Below are 14,985 nucleotides of genomic sequence, written 5' to 3'. Positions count from 1 at the left end.
GTCAGTGCTTCTGTCTCTTCCAGATAACTAGGACTTTTCTGATTCTAGCATGAAAGCTGATGCAGGTGCCTCACCTGTTATCCGGGATTGTCGGGACCGGACGCCTGCCATTGTTTGGGAATTATTTTGATTTTCATCCCTATAAGCCTGCCCGAGTTATGCTGCTGCATCCACACCCCCCCCACCCCCCACCGAGTGGTGCTGCCGTCCCTTTCCCCCTCGCCCGAGTGGTGCTGCTGTTCCTCGCCCGCCCGAGTGGTGCTGCTGTCCCTCGCCCGCCCGAGTGGTGCTGCTGTCCCTCGCCCGCCCGAGTGGTGCTACTGTCCTTCGCCAGCCTGCCCTCCACTGTAGTAGAACCAGGATAACGGCCCCCTTCTCAGTTCCCCTGCGCTGGCACTGGTACAATGGTTTCAATTGCATGGGGGATTATGGATAGTGACAGCGGGCATTGAACTTCCGGTGGGCTGACTGAAAGTGCCGCGATGTTGTATAGGCATCAATATAGGCAATTTGAAGGCATTTATAAAGTAATGGAACTGGGATAGATGGGGAAAAAAAAAACACATGCTGGAGAAATTCAGCAGGTCAAACAGTGCCTTTATGATACATCACGAACGTTTCGGGCTTGAGCCCTTCGAGGTTTCTCCAGCATGTGTGTGTTTTTTTCACTTAACCACCATGTCAACAGGATTCTGTGTTTTACCTGGGATACGTGGGAGTTGAGCTAGGGTTGTGTTGGGTCATGTTTGGTGCCAAACTCCATCTTTGATGAATAGATATCATCTGAATAAAAACTGCCAGTCTTTTGGAGGTTGTCATTTTTCAGAATTCTGGATAAAAGGTTAGACACCTGTATAAGCAACTGCTTAGTTCTTTACATTAATGTGGGTCTTTTTATTTGATTTATTTTTTTCATCATATTTTAGGCTTCAGGCTCTGATGCAGTGTACTAGCAACAATTTTAAGAGTTTTACATGGAGTGCGGATTGTATTTGCAGACTTGACATGCAAACTATAATGATTACATCTGCAAATACATTTCTGTCTCCACACAACAAACTCTTGAAGCCCAAAACATCTGAAAGAATGCCTTGATATTTTCATGTGAATTTTTCACTTGTCATTTTGTGTTTTCATTCTTCCACTCATTTGCAACAGGGCAAAATGCATTTGCTATTTGCCTGTTACTATTTCAGGTTCATTGTGACTTCTACATTACAAACTGAACTTAAAAAATAAACTTGTATTTAAGTCGTACTTTCCTTGTCTTTTCAGAGTCGCAATCGTGTTTCACAGCATGTGATGTGATTCTAAAATGTGGCAGCAAATTTGCATTAAAAATTTCTGGAAACAATAGAATAAATCATTTTTTCAGTGACTTTCATTCTGAGAAATGTTAAACATGTTAGATCTAGTGGAGATACAATAGGCCCTCAGAAAAGCAATTAAAGCCCTCTGCAATTCACACACGTCTGATCAGCCTGTGGAGGGTGTCTTGTATTTAAAAGACCAGAGCTCCCAATGATACCAGGGATTACAACTGAAGATGTATCTGATACCGGTAATATTCCCTAGTGGTTATCCTCCATTATTGTAATTGAGGCAACCGCCCATACTAACTTGATGAGAGAGGATCAATTTAACCAATACTGAAATGTCCGGATTGTAACACCTAATCCTATAGATCACACATGTCAAACTCTGGCCCGCGGGCCAAATTTGGCCCGCGATATAATTATATTTGGCCCGCAAGATCATTTCAAAAATGTAGTAGAGGTGGCCTGCCCTGCAGCGAGAGCCGATGGTGTTTTTTGGTAATGTCACCCCCACCATCCTCCCCCTTCATTGCACATCCTTCCCCTTTGTAACACGAGAAATTGTAACATGAGAAGTCTGTCGATGTCATCAGCCGGCAAGCCAGTTGGAAGGCTCCCTGCACAACCAGTCACTTCTCCCACCTGTCGAGCGGTGCGGCGGATCGGCGAGCGCCTGTGATTTCCTGTCGGTGTGACGGGCATGGCAGGCTGCGGACGGCCCCCGGGCAGCGCGAGCCCCGCGTGACTGGCACTGGACGGCCCTTCCACAGCGCGAGCGCACTTCTCCCGGTTGCCACGGCCTTCAGCGCTTGCACCCGCGCGGACCCCAGGGACAGCTGGTTCGGCCCTGCATGTGAAGAGAGAGATGGTGGCTGTCCGCAAAGGCTGATCCGCAGCGCGCTGGGCCTGAGTGGGTGGGTAAGCAGGGGTGGGCAGAGGGTGTAGGTGAGGAGTAATGGGCAGGGGAAGTTATGGTGGTGCGAGGGGTAGTTAGAGGGAGGGATGAGTAGAAGGAGGGGTGGATAGGGAAGAGGTAAAAGGGGAGGGGCAGGGCGAGTAGGGGAGGGGTGATTAGATGGTGAGAGACGGGTAGAGGGAGGAACAGGTTGAGGGGAGAGGCAGTAGAGGGGTGTGTAGGATGGGGTGGGTAGAGGCAGAGCGAGTGGAGTGAGGGGTGAGTAGAGGTTGGGTAAAGGACTGGTCAGGTAGAGGGATGGTGGGTCGAGGGTGAATAGAGGCCTAGAGCCTGAGGAGTGAGCAGGAAATGCTGAGTCCTGATGCAGGCCAAAATGGACACAGCCTGAATATGCTGACTACATCTCCACAGGGACCAAATATGTTTCCCTCAGGTCAAGCAAAGGGTGAACTTGAGCTACCTACTCCTGACCTGTAACATTATCCTCCTAAAGTTATATCCTAAAGTTTAACATTACATATGTTGAAAGAAGAGAAAACATGCAGATGTTGTTGAAAATTTTCAATAAATATTTAGTTCGGCCCTCGACTTAGTCCAAGTTTTTAATTTTGGCCCTCCGTGAATTTAACACCCCTACTATAGATCAACTTGATTAAAGTATATTATGGATTCTTCTACATTAACATCTGTGGAGAACAAAGGGTCTAATTTTGATTTATGTCAAGAAGGCAACCAACATAATAAAGGACCCCCATCACCCTGGCCACAATCTCTTCTTGTGGATATCTTTAGGCAAAAGGAAGAAAGCCTGAAGTCCAGCAGCTCAAGGTTCAAGAACCCTATTTATTCAATTGTTATTAGGCTCTTGAACCCAAATGTCATTTTATTTTGCACTAACTGCAACCATGAATATTTATCCTTTTATATTTTAACATTTCTCTCTTGGAATTGTGTACCTGTTTGGCTGCAGCAAGCAAGAATTTTGCTGCATTTGTACTTATGCAGCCAGTAAGCTCTCATTGGTCATTTTGTCTGAAAGATTATCCTTCAGTCATACAACAGTTCCTTTAAGCTTTGTTAAAGGTCTTGAGCCCATGACCAACAGGCTGAAGCATTCTTTCACTCAACTAAGGCTAGCGTATTTTATATAATAATTTGTCTTGTATTCGGTGGAGTTTTTTTCCAAATGGATATGTTGATTTGACCTCAAGTTAGTCCACTCACCTCCCAGTGAGAATATGTTTATAATCTCATAACAAAAGAATAAATGTTATGAAATATGGGGTTGGATTGAAAGTCAAAGTGAATATCATCCTTTCTTGCAGTGTTTGTTAATGAAGGTAATTGTGTGATTCACTGTCCCCTTTGTTTACACTATTTACTATTTTTGCTGTATTGCTCAGGTCATCATCAGTAAAAGGAACTTCACAAATGGTTGCACAAACTATACAATCATTGTCCCATCGAGGGAGGTGTTTGACTACATCTAGTTAATTTGATCTTAATTTTGGTACTTTTCCAAGATTACCTGGAACCAAATATTTTTAAATGTTTTGCTGTGATTAAAAAAAAATTGCTAATTATTTTGCAGATACCTGTATTTAGAAACTCCAACAGAGTTTTGTTTATGACCGTCATTGTTTCATTGTCTTGAGTTAATCTTTAAAAATATACATGAATGTATTTGATACAGCCAAAGCTCTAAATTGGGTCATTGGTTTAATGAATCACCTGAGTTCATTTGAGTTAAAAGTTCAGTGATTTGAAAGAGATCCTGCCTCAAGACTGAGATTCGTCTGGAGATTTTTGTCTGTTGCAATACTCTTATTTCATTAATAAGTGGAAAAGATGCCATGCCTCAAACTTAATGGAAGCAGGGCTTCTTTGGCACTTTGCCAACACATTTTTTTGTTTATTAAGGTTCATTTGTTTCAGCTATTTGTGGGACTTAACTGTCTGTAAGTTAGCTGCTACACTTATCCACAAGTGGCTACTGCAGATAAAGTAATTGGATTGTAAAAGTTTGGATGCTCTAAAATATGCAAGTGTTATTTTTATCAGGTGAAACTTGCATCGGGTTTCTTTTCATTGAATTTATTAAATAGTTACATTTACGTGTTGTTATATTCAGGGCCGGCAAGAGGATGCAGAGGAGTATCTCGGCTTTATTCTGAATGGTCTTCATGAGGAAATGTTGACATTGAAGAAACTGATTACTCCACAGGATGAAAGTAAGTAAGCTTGAAATTTTCTCCAAACAGCCTCATCCCTGAAATTGCATGGTGGCACAGTTGGCAACGTCGTTAGTGCAACGCCTTTACAGTGCCAGTGATCGGGACTTGGGTTCGAATCCTGCACTGTCTGCAAGGAGCTTATACATTCTCCCTGTGTCTGGGTTACCCCCGGGAGCTTCGGTTTCCTCCTACCGCTCAAAATGTACTGGAGGCGTAGGTTAATTGGGTTTAAAATGGATGCTATGGACTTGTGAGCCGAAATGGCCTGTTAACTGTGCTGCATGTCTAAAATTAAATTTAATTGTTGCTAAAATTGCCAGAGAGCCTTTGAGTCAAGATTTTATTATCTGGTTACTCTATTTTTGGTATTTTTTGTAACCGTTGTTTGAATCTGTTGTCAACTAAATCTTATGTTACCATATTTTACAGCGGATGACATAATATTTTGGGGATGTTAGTCCATCTATCTGACCCTAGAATAGTATTAAGATCAATTAGTGGATTTTGATAAACTATCAGTTTAAAGTTGATATATTGCAAAATTAAATATGAAATATTTTTATAATACAATATTTGTCTGTTTTTATTGCATGTCAGTTATATTACTGCTGTGCCTGAGTTATTTAAATCTTTTACTTTAAATGTCTGCTGCCATCAACTTGATATCTGATTAGATAAAATAAGGTTTTTTTTTGTTCTGGTTTACCAGAGAAATTATAATTTTGCTTTGTATACAATTTGAACATTGCTGAGTTATTATTTCCTTATGTAGTAGGGGATAGCTATTCAGCCCATTAAATCTATACTGGCTCTGAGAGTAATTCCATTCCTTTAATTATTTCCTAGAAATCTATTCTTTCATACACGGTCATTCAGTCTCCTATTTCTCTAGAGTCAAATTGCAGTTATGTGCCCGAGCTAATGACACATCCTAAGGATGTTGGAGGAAACTGGGTCTCGTAGAGTAAACCCTTGAAGTCACAAGGTTAATAGCTGTCACTCACAGTGCAGTTTGTATTGAAGGTCAGGATCAAGCCTAGCTCACTGGAACTGTAAAAGTATTGCACTAACAGCATCAAAATGCCACCTCTTTGGAACAGTTTTAAGTCTACAATGAGAAGCTGGAGGAACTCAGAAAATCATGCAGTGTCCTTGGATAGAAATATCAGTCAATACTTTACATTGCGACTATAGTAGGAAGGAGAGATATAAAATCTATGAAAGGAGAAAGAAAAAGGAAGGGTGAAATAAGTTGGGGAAGGGTTAAGAGACATTAAACAGAAGATGCTAGAGGTGGAGAGACCAGGGAAGGGGCAGGTTGAGAGAGAAATGTATGACCAGGATAAAGAAAGGAGAGATGGGAACAGGAACCAGTTAGAAATGGTGGTTTCTTAAATTAGAAAAATCGATGTCCATGCTGTTGGTTTTAAGGCTGTCCATGTGTAATGTGATTTGTTGTTCTTCAACTTTGTTCAGCCTTGCCCTGGCAAGGGATGAGGCTGAAGACAAACCTGTTTGTGTGGAAATGCTGAGGGGAATTGAAAGAGTTAGCTGCTGGGAGTTCAAACTTGGATCAACAGATAGAGAATTGGTGTTCGGTGAAGCAGTCACCTATCTGAGAGAAGGCGCACTGAGTACACTGAATGCAGTCGGTTGGGCAATGTGTTGGTAAAGTTCTGCCTCACCGAGAAGATCTATGTATATAAGGGATATGTAGAACCAATTATTTCCACTTGCTATGATTACAACAGGAAGGGCCTAAGGGGTTAGAAGGGTATGGGAAGGGTGGACAAGGGTGTCTTGGAAAGGCATATTCTTGTGAAAAGGGAGATGTGGCTAGTTGATGTTGGCGGAATTGTCGGATTCTTTGTGAATCAGAGTCATTTCTGTACTAAAAGCATAAAAACAAAACAGTGTTTCTCCAAAGCAGTGCCCATAAACAATCTACAAACAAGACCAAACCAAGGCAGACCATGCACACCACTCAGCCAACCACGGAAGTTGCTGTAAATCTACGTGCCGCCATCATGAGCAAGTAAAACAGCAAGCATGGACACCAGACAAAACATACAACCAAGTTCAAACCACTTTACCTGCCCACGAAGCTGCTAAGATATATGCAGCCATCTTGAGCATGCTTCCAGCAAGGAAACACCAGATAAAAAAAACCCCACAAAATTAAAAAAGGAACCCAATCAATATAAGGCAAGATCTTAAACAACCACTTCTTCCAATACAGACAAGCATTCAGTCAATTGACCTGAGTTCCAGAAGGGGGAACTCCCAACACTGTGCCCATGGCTGCCAACATCGCCACTGACTCCTTCCAACACTGTTCTCAGAAGTGCCTGCTGCAGTTAGTAGTCCCGTTGTCCACCTGGCCAACCTCAACATCACACTCCTCCGTTGGTCTCTGCAATGTTCTCCAGCCCTCATGGCTGCAGCTCTCCGTGAGAACCTGCATGGAAGTCCCGACTCCCGTCCCTCCGAAACTGGTCGTTCTGCCATTGCTTCCTGAACTCTGCCAGTCACACCTCACACCACATCCATTCCCTCAGCCACCGGCACTGAGGACTGGATGGCCCGCTTCCATAGCTGAGGGGCAGTTCAATAGCCGTGAAACTCACATAGAGGTATCCCAGTATTGTTGTTGAATCCTAGATGTTCCTCAGTGCTCCTATTGTTCAAGCGTCCTGTTTGTCAATTGTGAACGGCTCTCAACATATAATGTGCACTTGTCCGAAAGAGCCGCTGCGAGATGCTTGCGCCGCCACCATCTTGGACCGAAGCCTGTTTTTAAATTGTATTTGGTTAATTTGTTTGCTAAGTTTGAACTGTGGGATAATCATTATGATTTAAAATTTATTTTAATCTTGAGTTATTGCCAGGTCTTAAAATATTAGTGGAAATGTGCTTTACACAAAATATGTTAGAAGATTGAATAAACTTGCATATAAATGACACCTTAAGATGTTATGATACTCTCAAACTACCTCACTTCTATTTAATACGTTGAAATTTTATCAATATTGTAAAAAGTCTATTCCTGTTTTGAGTGAGGCAGGTTCTTTTTATGGTTATGGCTGAAACTTGGATTGTCATTTCAAATGTTAAGTATATTAGTGTAGAAGTCCTCTGAAAACATGGATATTGGGAGGTTGCAAAGTAAGGACAGCCTTTCATAGTTAAAACTAATAGCTTCCCTTGAATGAGAGAAAGATTGACGATGGCAGACTACAAACAGGATGTTAAATTTAAGGGTCAGGAGGTGGGAATTGAAAATGGATTTGTACGATGGTTTTTGATGTGGAGAAAATTGGAAATAAAAAGGGTGACTGCAGAAAGATTTGAAAAGTATAATGAGAATTTTAAGATTGGATTATTGTAGAACTCATCTTCGTATAGAAACACAATTGATTAATTACTGGATCTTAGGGGAGTAAGCGCAATGCTAAAACTGGTTTGGTTAGCCAGTTTACAGAGGAAGGAACCACAAGCTGACGAGACTTGTCTGAATGTGGAGGTGGTACGGGGGAAATGCATTGATGAGGGAACAAATTAGCTGAGAAGGATAGAATTGGGGATGGAGATATGCCAATGTAGTAAACAGACTATTGGTCTGTTGTGTATTTTTTAAAAATATTGTGGTTAATACAATTGAAACCTGTTTGCATATATACCCACAAATTGTACATCTGACCTTGGGTTAAGTAAGTGGACTGTTCAAAAGATTTAACATTTATGAAGAATTCAAATTAAGAGTTTTGAATGTTATGAGAATCGAGCAATGTGGGATTAGGTGAGGTAAGGTGAAGTTCAGATCAACCCAGATCTTATTGGTTGATAGAACACATATGAAGTTTTAAAGGCCTATTTTCTAAACAAAATGCATCAACTTTTGCCCAAGATTTGTTTTTGTTGTCATCCCTTTTTTTAAATATGGAATCAAAGCAAGAATAATGTCAGTGCATTTCAAAATAAGTTTATAGACTTCTCAAGTAGTACATTTTTATATTGAATAAAATCAACATTTGACTTTTGTGCAACTAAATAGAATACTATACAAATGAATGGAAAAAATCAATGATGTATCTCAATGTCTTTGTGACTAACGCAACCGTGACAATGTACAAGGGTGCATTTATAAAAAGGTATTTCTTTCGACGCTGCAAATGTGGAAAAACCAGAAAAAGTTTATCTCCGAATGTATTTTTAAAAAAAAAACAGAAATTGCTCTTTCAAATGGACCTGAATCGCATCAAGGTGCTGAAGAAGAACCGGAGGAACAAGGTGATGGTAGTGAAGATGAATGGGAGCAAGTCGGTCCCCGAAATAAAACATCTGTCACACGCCAAGCTGACTTCATTCGCACTCCCATTACTGATGTCTTTGGTGGACATATACGGTAATTAACGTTAATAGTATTTTTAACTATTTCAAAACATATATACAGTACAACTTCGATTATCCGAAATCGGATTCTCCAAAATTTCGGATAAATGAAGAGATCCGAAACAAATCAGAAATCCTCATTTATCCGAATATTTTCCAGAGCCGAACTGACCTCACAGGTTGAAAAAGAATTCACTTGACGTGAAATTAGAATGACAGTTAATATTGTTTCATGTAACTCCCTCCCTCTTTCTTTCCATTTCTTCTTTATCTTTCCCTATTGACTTGCCAACTCTCCTTCACAAACTGTGTGCCACTGTCTCCCAGCTGCAAGCAGTCAGAAGAATCCCTTGTACTGGCATCATCAAGGAGAGCTGCCTCCCAGGCAGAAGCAGGATCTAGGGCTCAGAGGCGTTCCCTCCCTCCTTGGCATAGCAGAGCTCCCAACGCCTACTCCGAACCCTCCCCTCAACCTACTTCTGCACACACACACCAGACTCCCCTAGGCATAAAGAAGGATTTGGAATCAGGTTTTGGGCATCACCGTCAGGAGCTCCAATGACTTGGGAGACAGGAAGCCGCCAACTTGCCAGCGAGCGTTCCACTAACCTTGGAAGTCTCCCTGCGGATTGGCAGCAGCGGTAGGGACACCTCGGGGACCAGTGGCGGTGGTGGGAACATGTATGGGATTGGCAGCAGCGTGTGTCAGGGACAGGCAGCGGTGCTGGGGAGATGTTGGTGATCAGTGGCAGCACTGCGGCCAGCTCTTTTTTGGTGAGAATTAAACATTATTTTAATGCTTAAAAAGCCTTCCCTTTTGTTTGTTGTTGTTTAAACACATACAAGTGATTTGCTGTTGCTACTGGGCTGTTTTTAAAAAAAGATCATTCTCCAAAGAAAGACTGTTTATATGACATAGGCGTGGTCCCGACCATTTTGGATAATTGGAGTTGTACTGTAGTTTTATTGATTGTGGATATATGGATTTTTTTTGGGGGGGTGAAGGTGTTTGAAGTTTATATAAAGACAGCAATTCCATAGTAAAATAAGAAAGACTGCAGACATAGTGAGTTTTTAAAAAATATTTTTTATTTTTCACACTATGAACCATATTCACCAAAATACACACAAACATTTCCCTCTTGAATATACACAGTGTCATTTTCTCCCTTTTTTCCCTCCTTCCCAACCCCCTCACTACCCACTAAACGTTCAACATATACAATACAATAAACCCATTAAACAATGACATCACACAATGAGAATAAACAAGAAAATTGTGTCATCTACTTTTACACACTGGGTCAGTTCATTTCATCTTCTCATTCTATCATTTTTAGGTGGTGGAGGTCCGCGGTAGGCCCTCTCTGTTGTGTCCCATGTATGGTTCCCAAATTTTTTCGAATAATGTGACTTTATTTTTTAAATTGTTATTTTTTCCAATGGAATACGTTTAATCATTTCTATGTACCATTGCTGTACTCTCAGGCTCTCTTCTGATTTCCAAGTTGACATTCTACATTTTTTTGCTACAGCCAAGGCTATCATAATAAATTTTTTTTGCACTTCATCCAGTTTAAGGCCTAATTCTTTATTTCTTATATTACTTAGAAGAAAGATCTCTGGATTTTTTGGCATGTTGCTTTTTGTGATTTTATTTAATACCTGGTTTAGATCTTCCCAAAACTTTTCCACTTTCTCACATGCCCAAATTGCATGTACTGTTAACAGTTCCTGTTTCCTTCTTACAGCGAAAACATCTGTCTGATACTGTTGGGTCCCATTTATTTAACTTTTGGGCCTGTGTAACCAATTATATTGTATCATGCGTAACCTCGTGTTTATTGTATTTCTCATAGTTCTGGAGCATAGCTTTTCCCATATTTCATTTTTTAAAATCTTTGTTTAGATCTTGTTCCCACTTTTGTTTGGGTTTACAGCTTATTTCATCGTTCTCTTTCTCTTGCAGTTTGATGTACATGTTTGTTATAAATCTTTTAATTATCATTGTGTCTGTAATCACATATTCAAAGCTGCTTCCTTCTGGTAACCTCAGTCTGCTTCCCAATTTGTCCTTTAAGTAGGCTTTCAGTTGGTGGTATGCAAACATTGTACTGTAAGTTATACCATATTTGTACTTCATTTGTTCAAAAGATAATAAATTATTTCCCAAAAAACAATTTTCTATTCTTTTAATCCCTTTTCTCTCCCATTCTCTAAAGGAAAGCTTATCTATTGTGAAAGGGATTAGTTGATTTTGTGTCAATAATAATTTTGGTAGTTGGTAATTTTTTTTTCCCTTTCTACGTGAGTCTTCTTCCAAATGTTGAACAGATGGTGCAGAACTGGTGAACTTCTATATTCCACCAATTTTTCATCCCACTTATAAAATATGTTCTGGTACCTTCTCCCCTATTTTATCTAGCTCTATACTGGTCCAGTTTGGTTTTTCCCTTGTTTGATAAAAATCTGATAGATATCTTATTTGTGCTGCTCTATAATAATTCTTAAAGTTTGGTAGCTGCAAGCCAGACATTGTGGTTGAAGTATAAACATAATGCTGGAGAAACTCAGCAAGTCAAACAGTCCTTTTCATAGCAAATATAAAAATACATAACCGACATTTCAGGTTTGATCTCTTCATCAAGATATGGAAAAATGTCAGTAAGTGTCCAAATAAAAGGGTAAGGGGTGAGGTGTGGTTGCACAGGTAGAAGGTAATAGGTTGAGAAGGGAGGGAAGGCACAGCAGCAAGCACCCCACCAGTCTCTGCATCCAACACATGATCCTCCAGAATTTCCAACACTTACAACAGGATCCCACCACCAGACACCTCTTTCCCTCTCTGCAATTGTGAGGGACTGCTCTCACCATGACTCTCTTGTGCACTCATAACTTCCCCCCCCCCCCTTCTGGCCACAGGAGGTGCCACACTTGTGCCCAAACTTCCTCCCTCACCACAGTCTGGTGAAGCAACTGTTGTGAATCTGCAGGATTGATTTACTGCATCCGTTGCTCCCTTTGTGGCCTTCTTGACATCAGAAAGGGAGATTGCTTCACTAGCATCTTCGCTTTGTCTGCACCAGTAAGAGACCTCCCAGTGGCCAACCATTTCAGTTCTGCTTGCATGTCTGTCCACAGCCTCATGGCACTATCCCACCAAGACTATCTGTAAATTGGAGGAACAACACCTGATTTTTCATCTGGTGCCTCTCTAGCTGGATGGCATTAACATAGACTTTTCTGGTTTCTGCTAACCTGTTCTCCTTTCCTCACCCTCTCTTTCCTCCTGTCAGCTCTCCACCCCCTCCCTCTCTATATTCATGTACTCATCCCTCCTCCTCTTGCTTGCTGCTAGGCCCTCTATCCCTTCTCCACCTATTAGCACCTACCTTTGCGGCCATGCCTTGCCACTCCCCCCGCCCCCCATCCTTTTATTTGGATGCCTGCTGACATTTTTCCATACCTTGATGAAGGGCTCAAGCCTGAACATCGTTCATGTATTTTATTTTATTTTTGCTCTATAAATGACACCGTTTGATCTGCTGAGTTTCTCCAGCATTGTGTTTTTACAGCAATTCCCTAGCGAACAGCCACTGAACCAGCTATAGTTACATTTTGTTGAGATATTTTTTGTTTTACTTGGAGAATTCATATTTTTTTTCTAATTATCTGATAAATGGGGCTCACTTTGCTGTTCTCACCATTTATGTTGTGGAAACTAAGCCAATTTAATATAGCAATGCCAACTGTTGTATGAAAGAGCTAGTATGTAAAGTCAGAAGTTTATGATCTTTTGATTAAGTGTTTGCCAAAGTCAAGAGGAATGCAGTCCATTGGTCAGCACTGTGGTTCCAGAAATGGCTCATGAAAAAATGGCCCATGCACACTCAATGCTTCAATGTTTTGAAAGAAAAGCTGAGTGACCAAATTTCCTTTAGTATAGTCCCAACATGTTGAGCTACTCACAATGGACATGGTTTCATTAGGGAATCAATTCAGTCATGGAATGAATTAATTTTTCAACCACTTTCAATAATTTTGAATAAATAGACTATTCTTTTTTTAAAATATATATTTGCCATTTAAATGAATAATGAGATGGTCATTAAAAAAATCCTGATTAAGGACAGAATGTAGTAATTCAGGTTTAAAAAGTTTGAGAAATGCATCTTCTGGGAAAATAAATTGACAATGCCACTGCTGGCAAAAGTTGCAACTCCCAGTATCTTTTCTCCATTAGCATATTCCATTTCTGATTCAGATAGTTATTATACTTTTAAAAGTTCAGTAAATCCTGAGAAGTGGTGATTCGGGTAACCAGGGCGCTAAGGAAGGTGTTTGGCACACTTGGGTCAAGAGTTTCAACCTCAGTTGCAGCCAAGGTATTGGTGAGGCCACATTTCAAATATTGGGTACACTTCTGGTCACCCAGCTATAGCAAGGATATCAAGAGGATGGAAGGGGGGTCCAGTGATTATGTGCTAGGACATTGTTGGGGCCTGAGTTACGAGGAGGTTGAAGGACTGGGTCTTTATTCCCTGAGCATAGGAATGTGAGGAGGGTTCTTATAAAGGTTTATAAAAATAATGAGGGCATAGATAAATGCCCCGTTTTTTTCCCAGGATTAGAGAGCATACGTTTAAGTTAAGAGGGGGAGCTTTAAGCGAGATCTGAGGGCCGTATGTTGCCAGAGGAAGTGGGTCCAATTATGATGTTCAAAAGACATTTAGACAATGCAATACACAGAAGTGCTGGATAAAGTTAGAAGATCATGCAACATCTCCTTCATTGGAGGGAATTTTGCAGAGCTGAAGGGGCTGTATCCAAATTCAATCCATAGTAATTTTGTTTGTAGTTTTGATGTTGTGGTTTGCAGTAGATGAGCTTGCTAAACTGATTGATGCTTCTGCTCCATTCCATTCTCCTGGCCAACATCCAGTCCCTGGAGATCAAACTTGATGAACTCCCAAGTCAGACTTGAACATCAGAGAGACATCAGGGAGAAACATGGCTAAACGTGGACATTTTGGACACTGTGCTGTAGCCAAAGGGCAACACCTTCCATCGGGTTGACCGAACATTGATGTCTGGAAAAACCAGGGGAGGCAGCTTTTGTGTCATCATCCTGGTGCACTGACTTTATGGTCCTGACCCAGTCCTGCTCCCCTGAACAAGTGTCATCCTGTCGAAGTTCATCGCCATCATCCTAGTTGCAGTGTACATTCTGCCCCAGGCTAATGTTAGGTTGGCACTGGAGGGACTGAGGACTGTGATAAACAGCCATGAGACAGCACATCCTGATGCCTTCCCGATCATTGTGGGGGACTGCAATCAGGCCAACCAGAAGAAGTCTCTGATAAACTACCACCAACATGTCACATGTGAGACCAGGGGAACCAACACACTGGACCACTGTTAACACCACCATGAAGAACTCATACTGAGCCATACCACAACTATGCTTCAGCAAGTCTGATCACTTGGCTGTACTTCTACTCCTGGCATACAAGCAGAGACTGAAGACCACAGCACCAGTGAAGCCAGCGAAAGAATAGCTGAGAGAAGCAGATGGGCATCAGCAGGACTGCTTGGAATTGGTGGATTGGAACATATTCAAGAACTTGTCTGTTGACGGGTGTCACCAACTTCATCAAGACCTCATGCAAATACAGGGTGTTCCCCAATCAGAAGCCCTTTATGAATCAGAATTCACAACCTGCTGAGGGCAAGAACAAGGGCATTTACAAGAAGTCCAGGTATGACCTGTGGAAGGCCATCTCTGAAGCTAAATGACAGTTAAGGAGGAAGCTAGAGACAGAGACAGATACACACCAGCTATGGCAGGGAGTGCTGCCATTACAACGCAATGCAAAGGTGAAAACTATAGATGGCTGTGATGCTTCACTACCCACTGAGCTGATCACCTTCTATGCCTGCTTTGAGGAGAAGAAGAACCAAACCGTGCCGACTAGAATCCCTGAAAAAGCTGAGGTCCCTGTATTATCCATCTCTGAGGACAAAGTCAGAACATCATTCAAGAGGGTAAACCCTTGCAAGGTGTCGGGCCCTGATGCTGTACTTGGCAAGGCACTGAAAATCTGCACCAGCCAACTAGCTGGGTATG

General features: G+C 41.4%; 1 protein-coding gene across 3 annotated transcripts in view; it reads left to right on the top strand.

Moving 5' to 3' along the window:
- Nucleotides 1–14,985, top strand: part of usp10 (ubiquitin specific peptidase 10) — an 85,287-nt gene that overhangs the window by 40,255 nt on the left and 30,047 nt on the right. For all 3 annotated transcript variants that reach the window (XM_069902166.1, XM_069902164.1, XM_069902163.1), the window contains exons 9-10: nucleotides 4,364–4,463; nucleotides 8,694–8,871. In XM_069902166.1, the coding sequence (XP_069758267.1) occupies nucleotides 4,364–4,463; nucleotides 8,694–8,871 (278 nt within the window). The remainder of the gene's footprint in view (nucleotides 1–4,363; nucleotides 4,464–8,693; nucleotides 8,872–14,985) is intronic.

This window comes from Narcine bancroftii, chromosome 10 (assembly GCF_036971445.1).
Source record: "Narcine bancroftii isolate sNarBan1 chromosome 10, sNarBan1.hap1, whole genome shotgun sequence".
NCBI lineage: Eukaryota > Metazoa > Chordata > Chondrichthyes > Torpediniformes > Narcinidae > Narcine > Narcine bancroftii.
The sequence above is the reverse complement of the archived record's forward strand: the minus strand, read 5'-3'. Positions and strand labels throughout refer to the sequence as shown.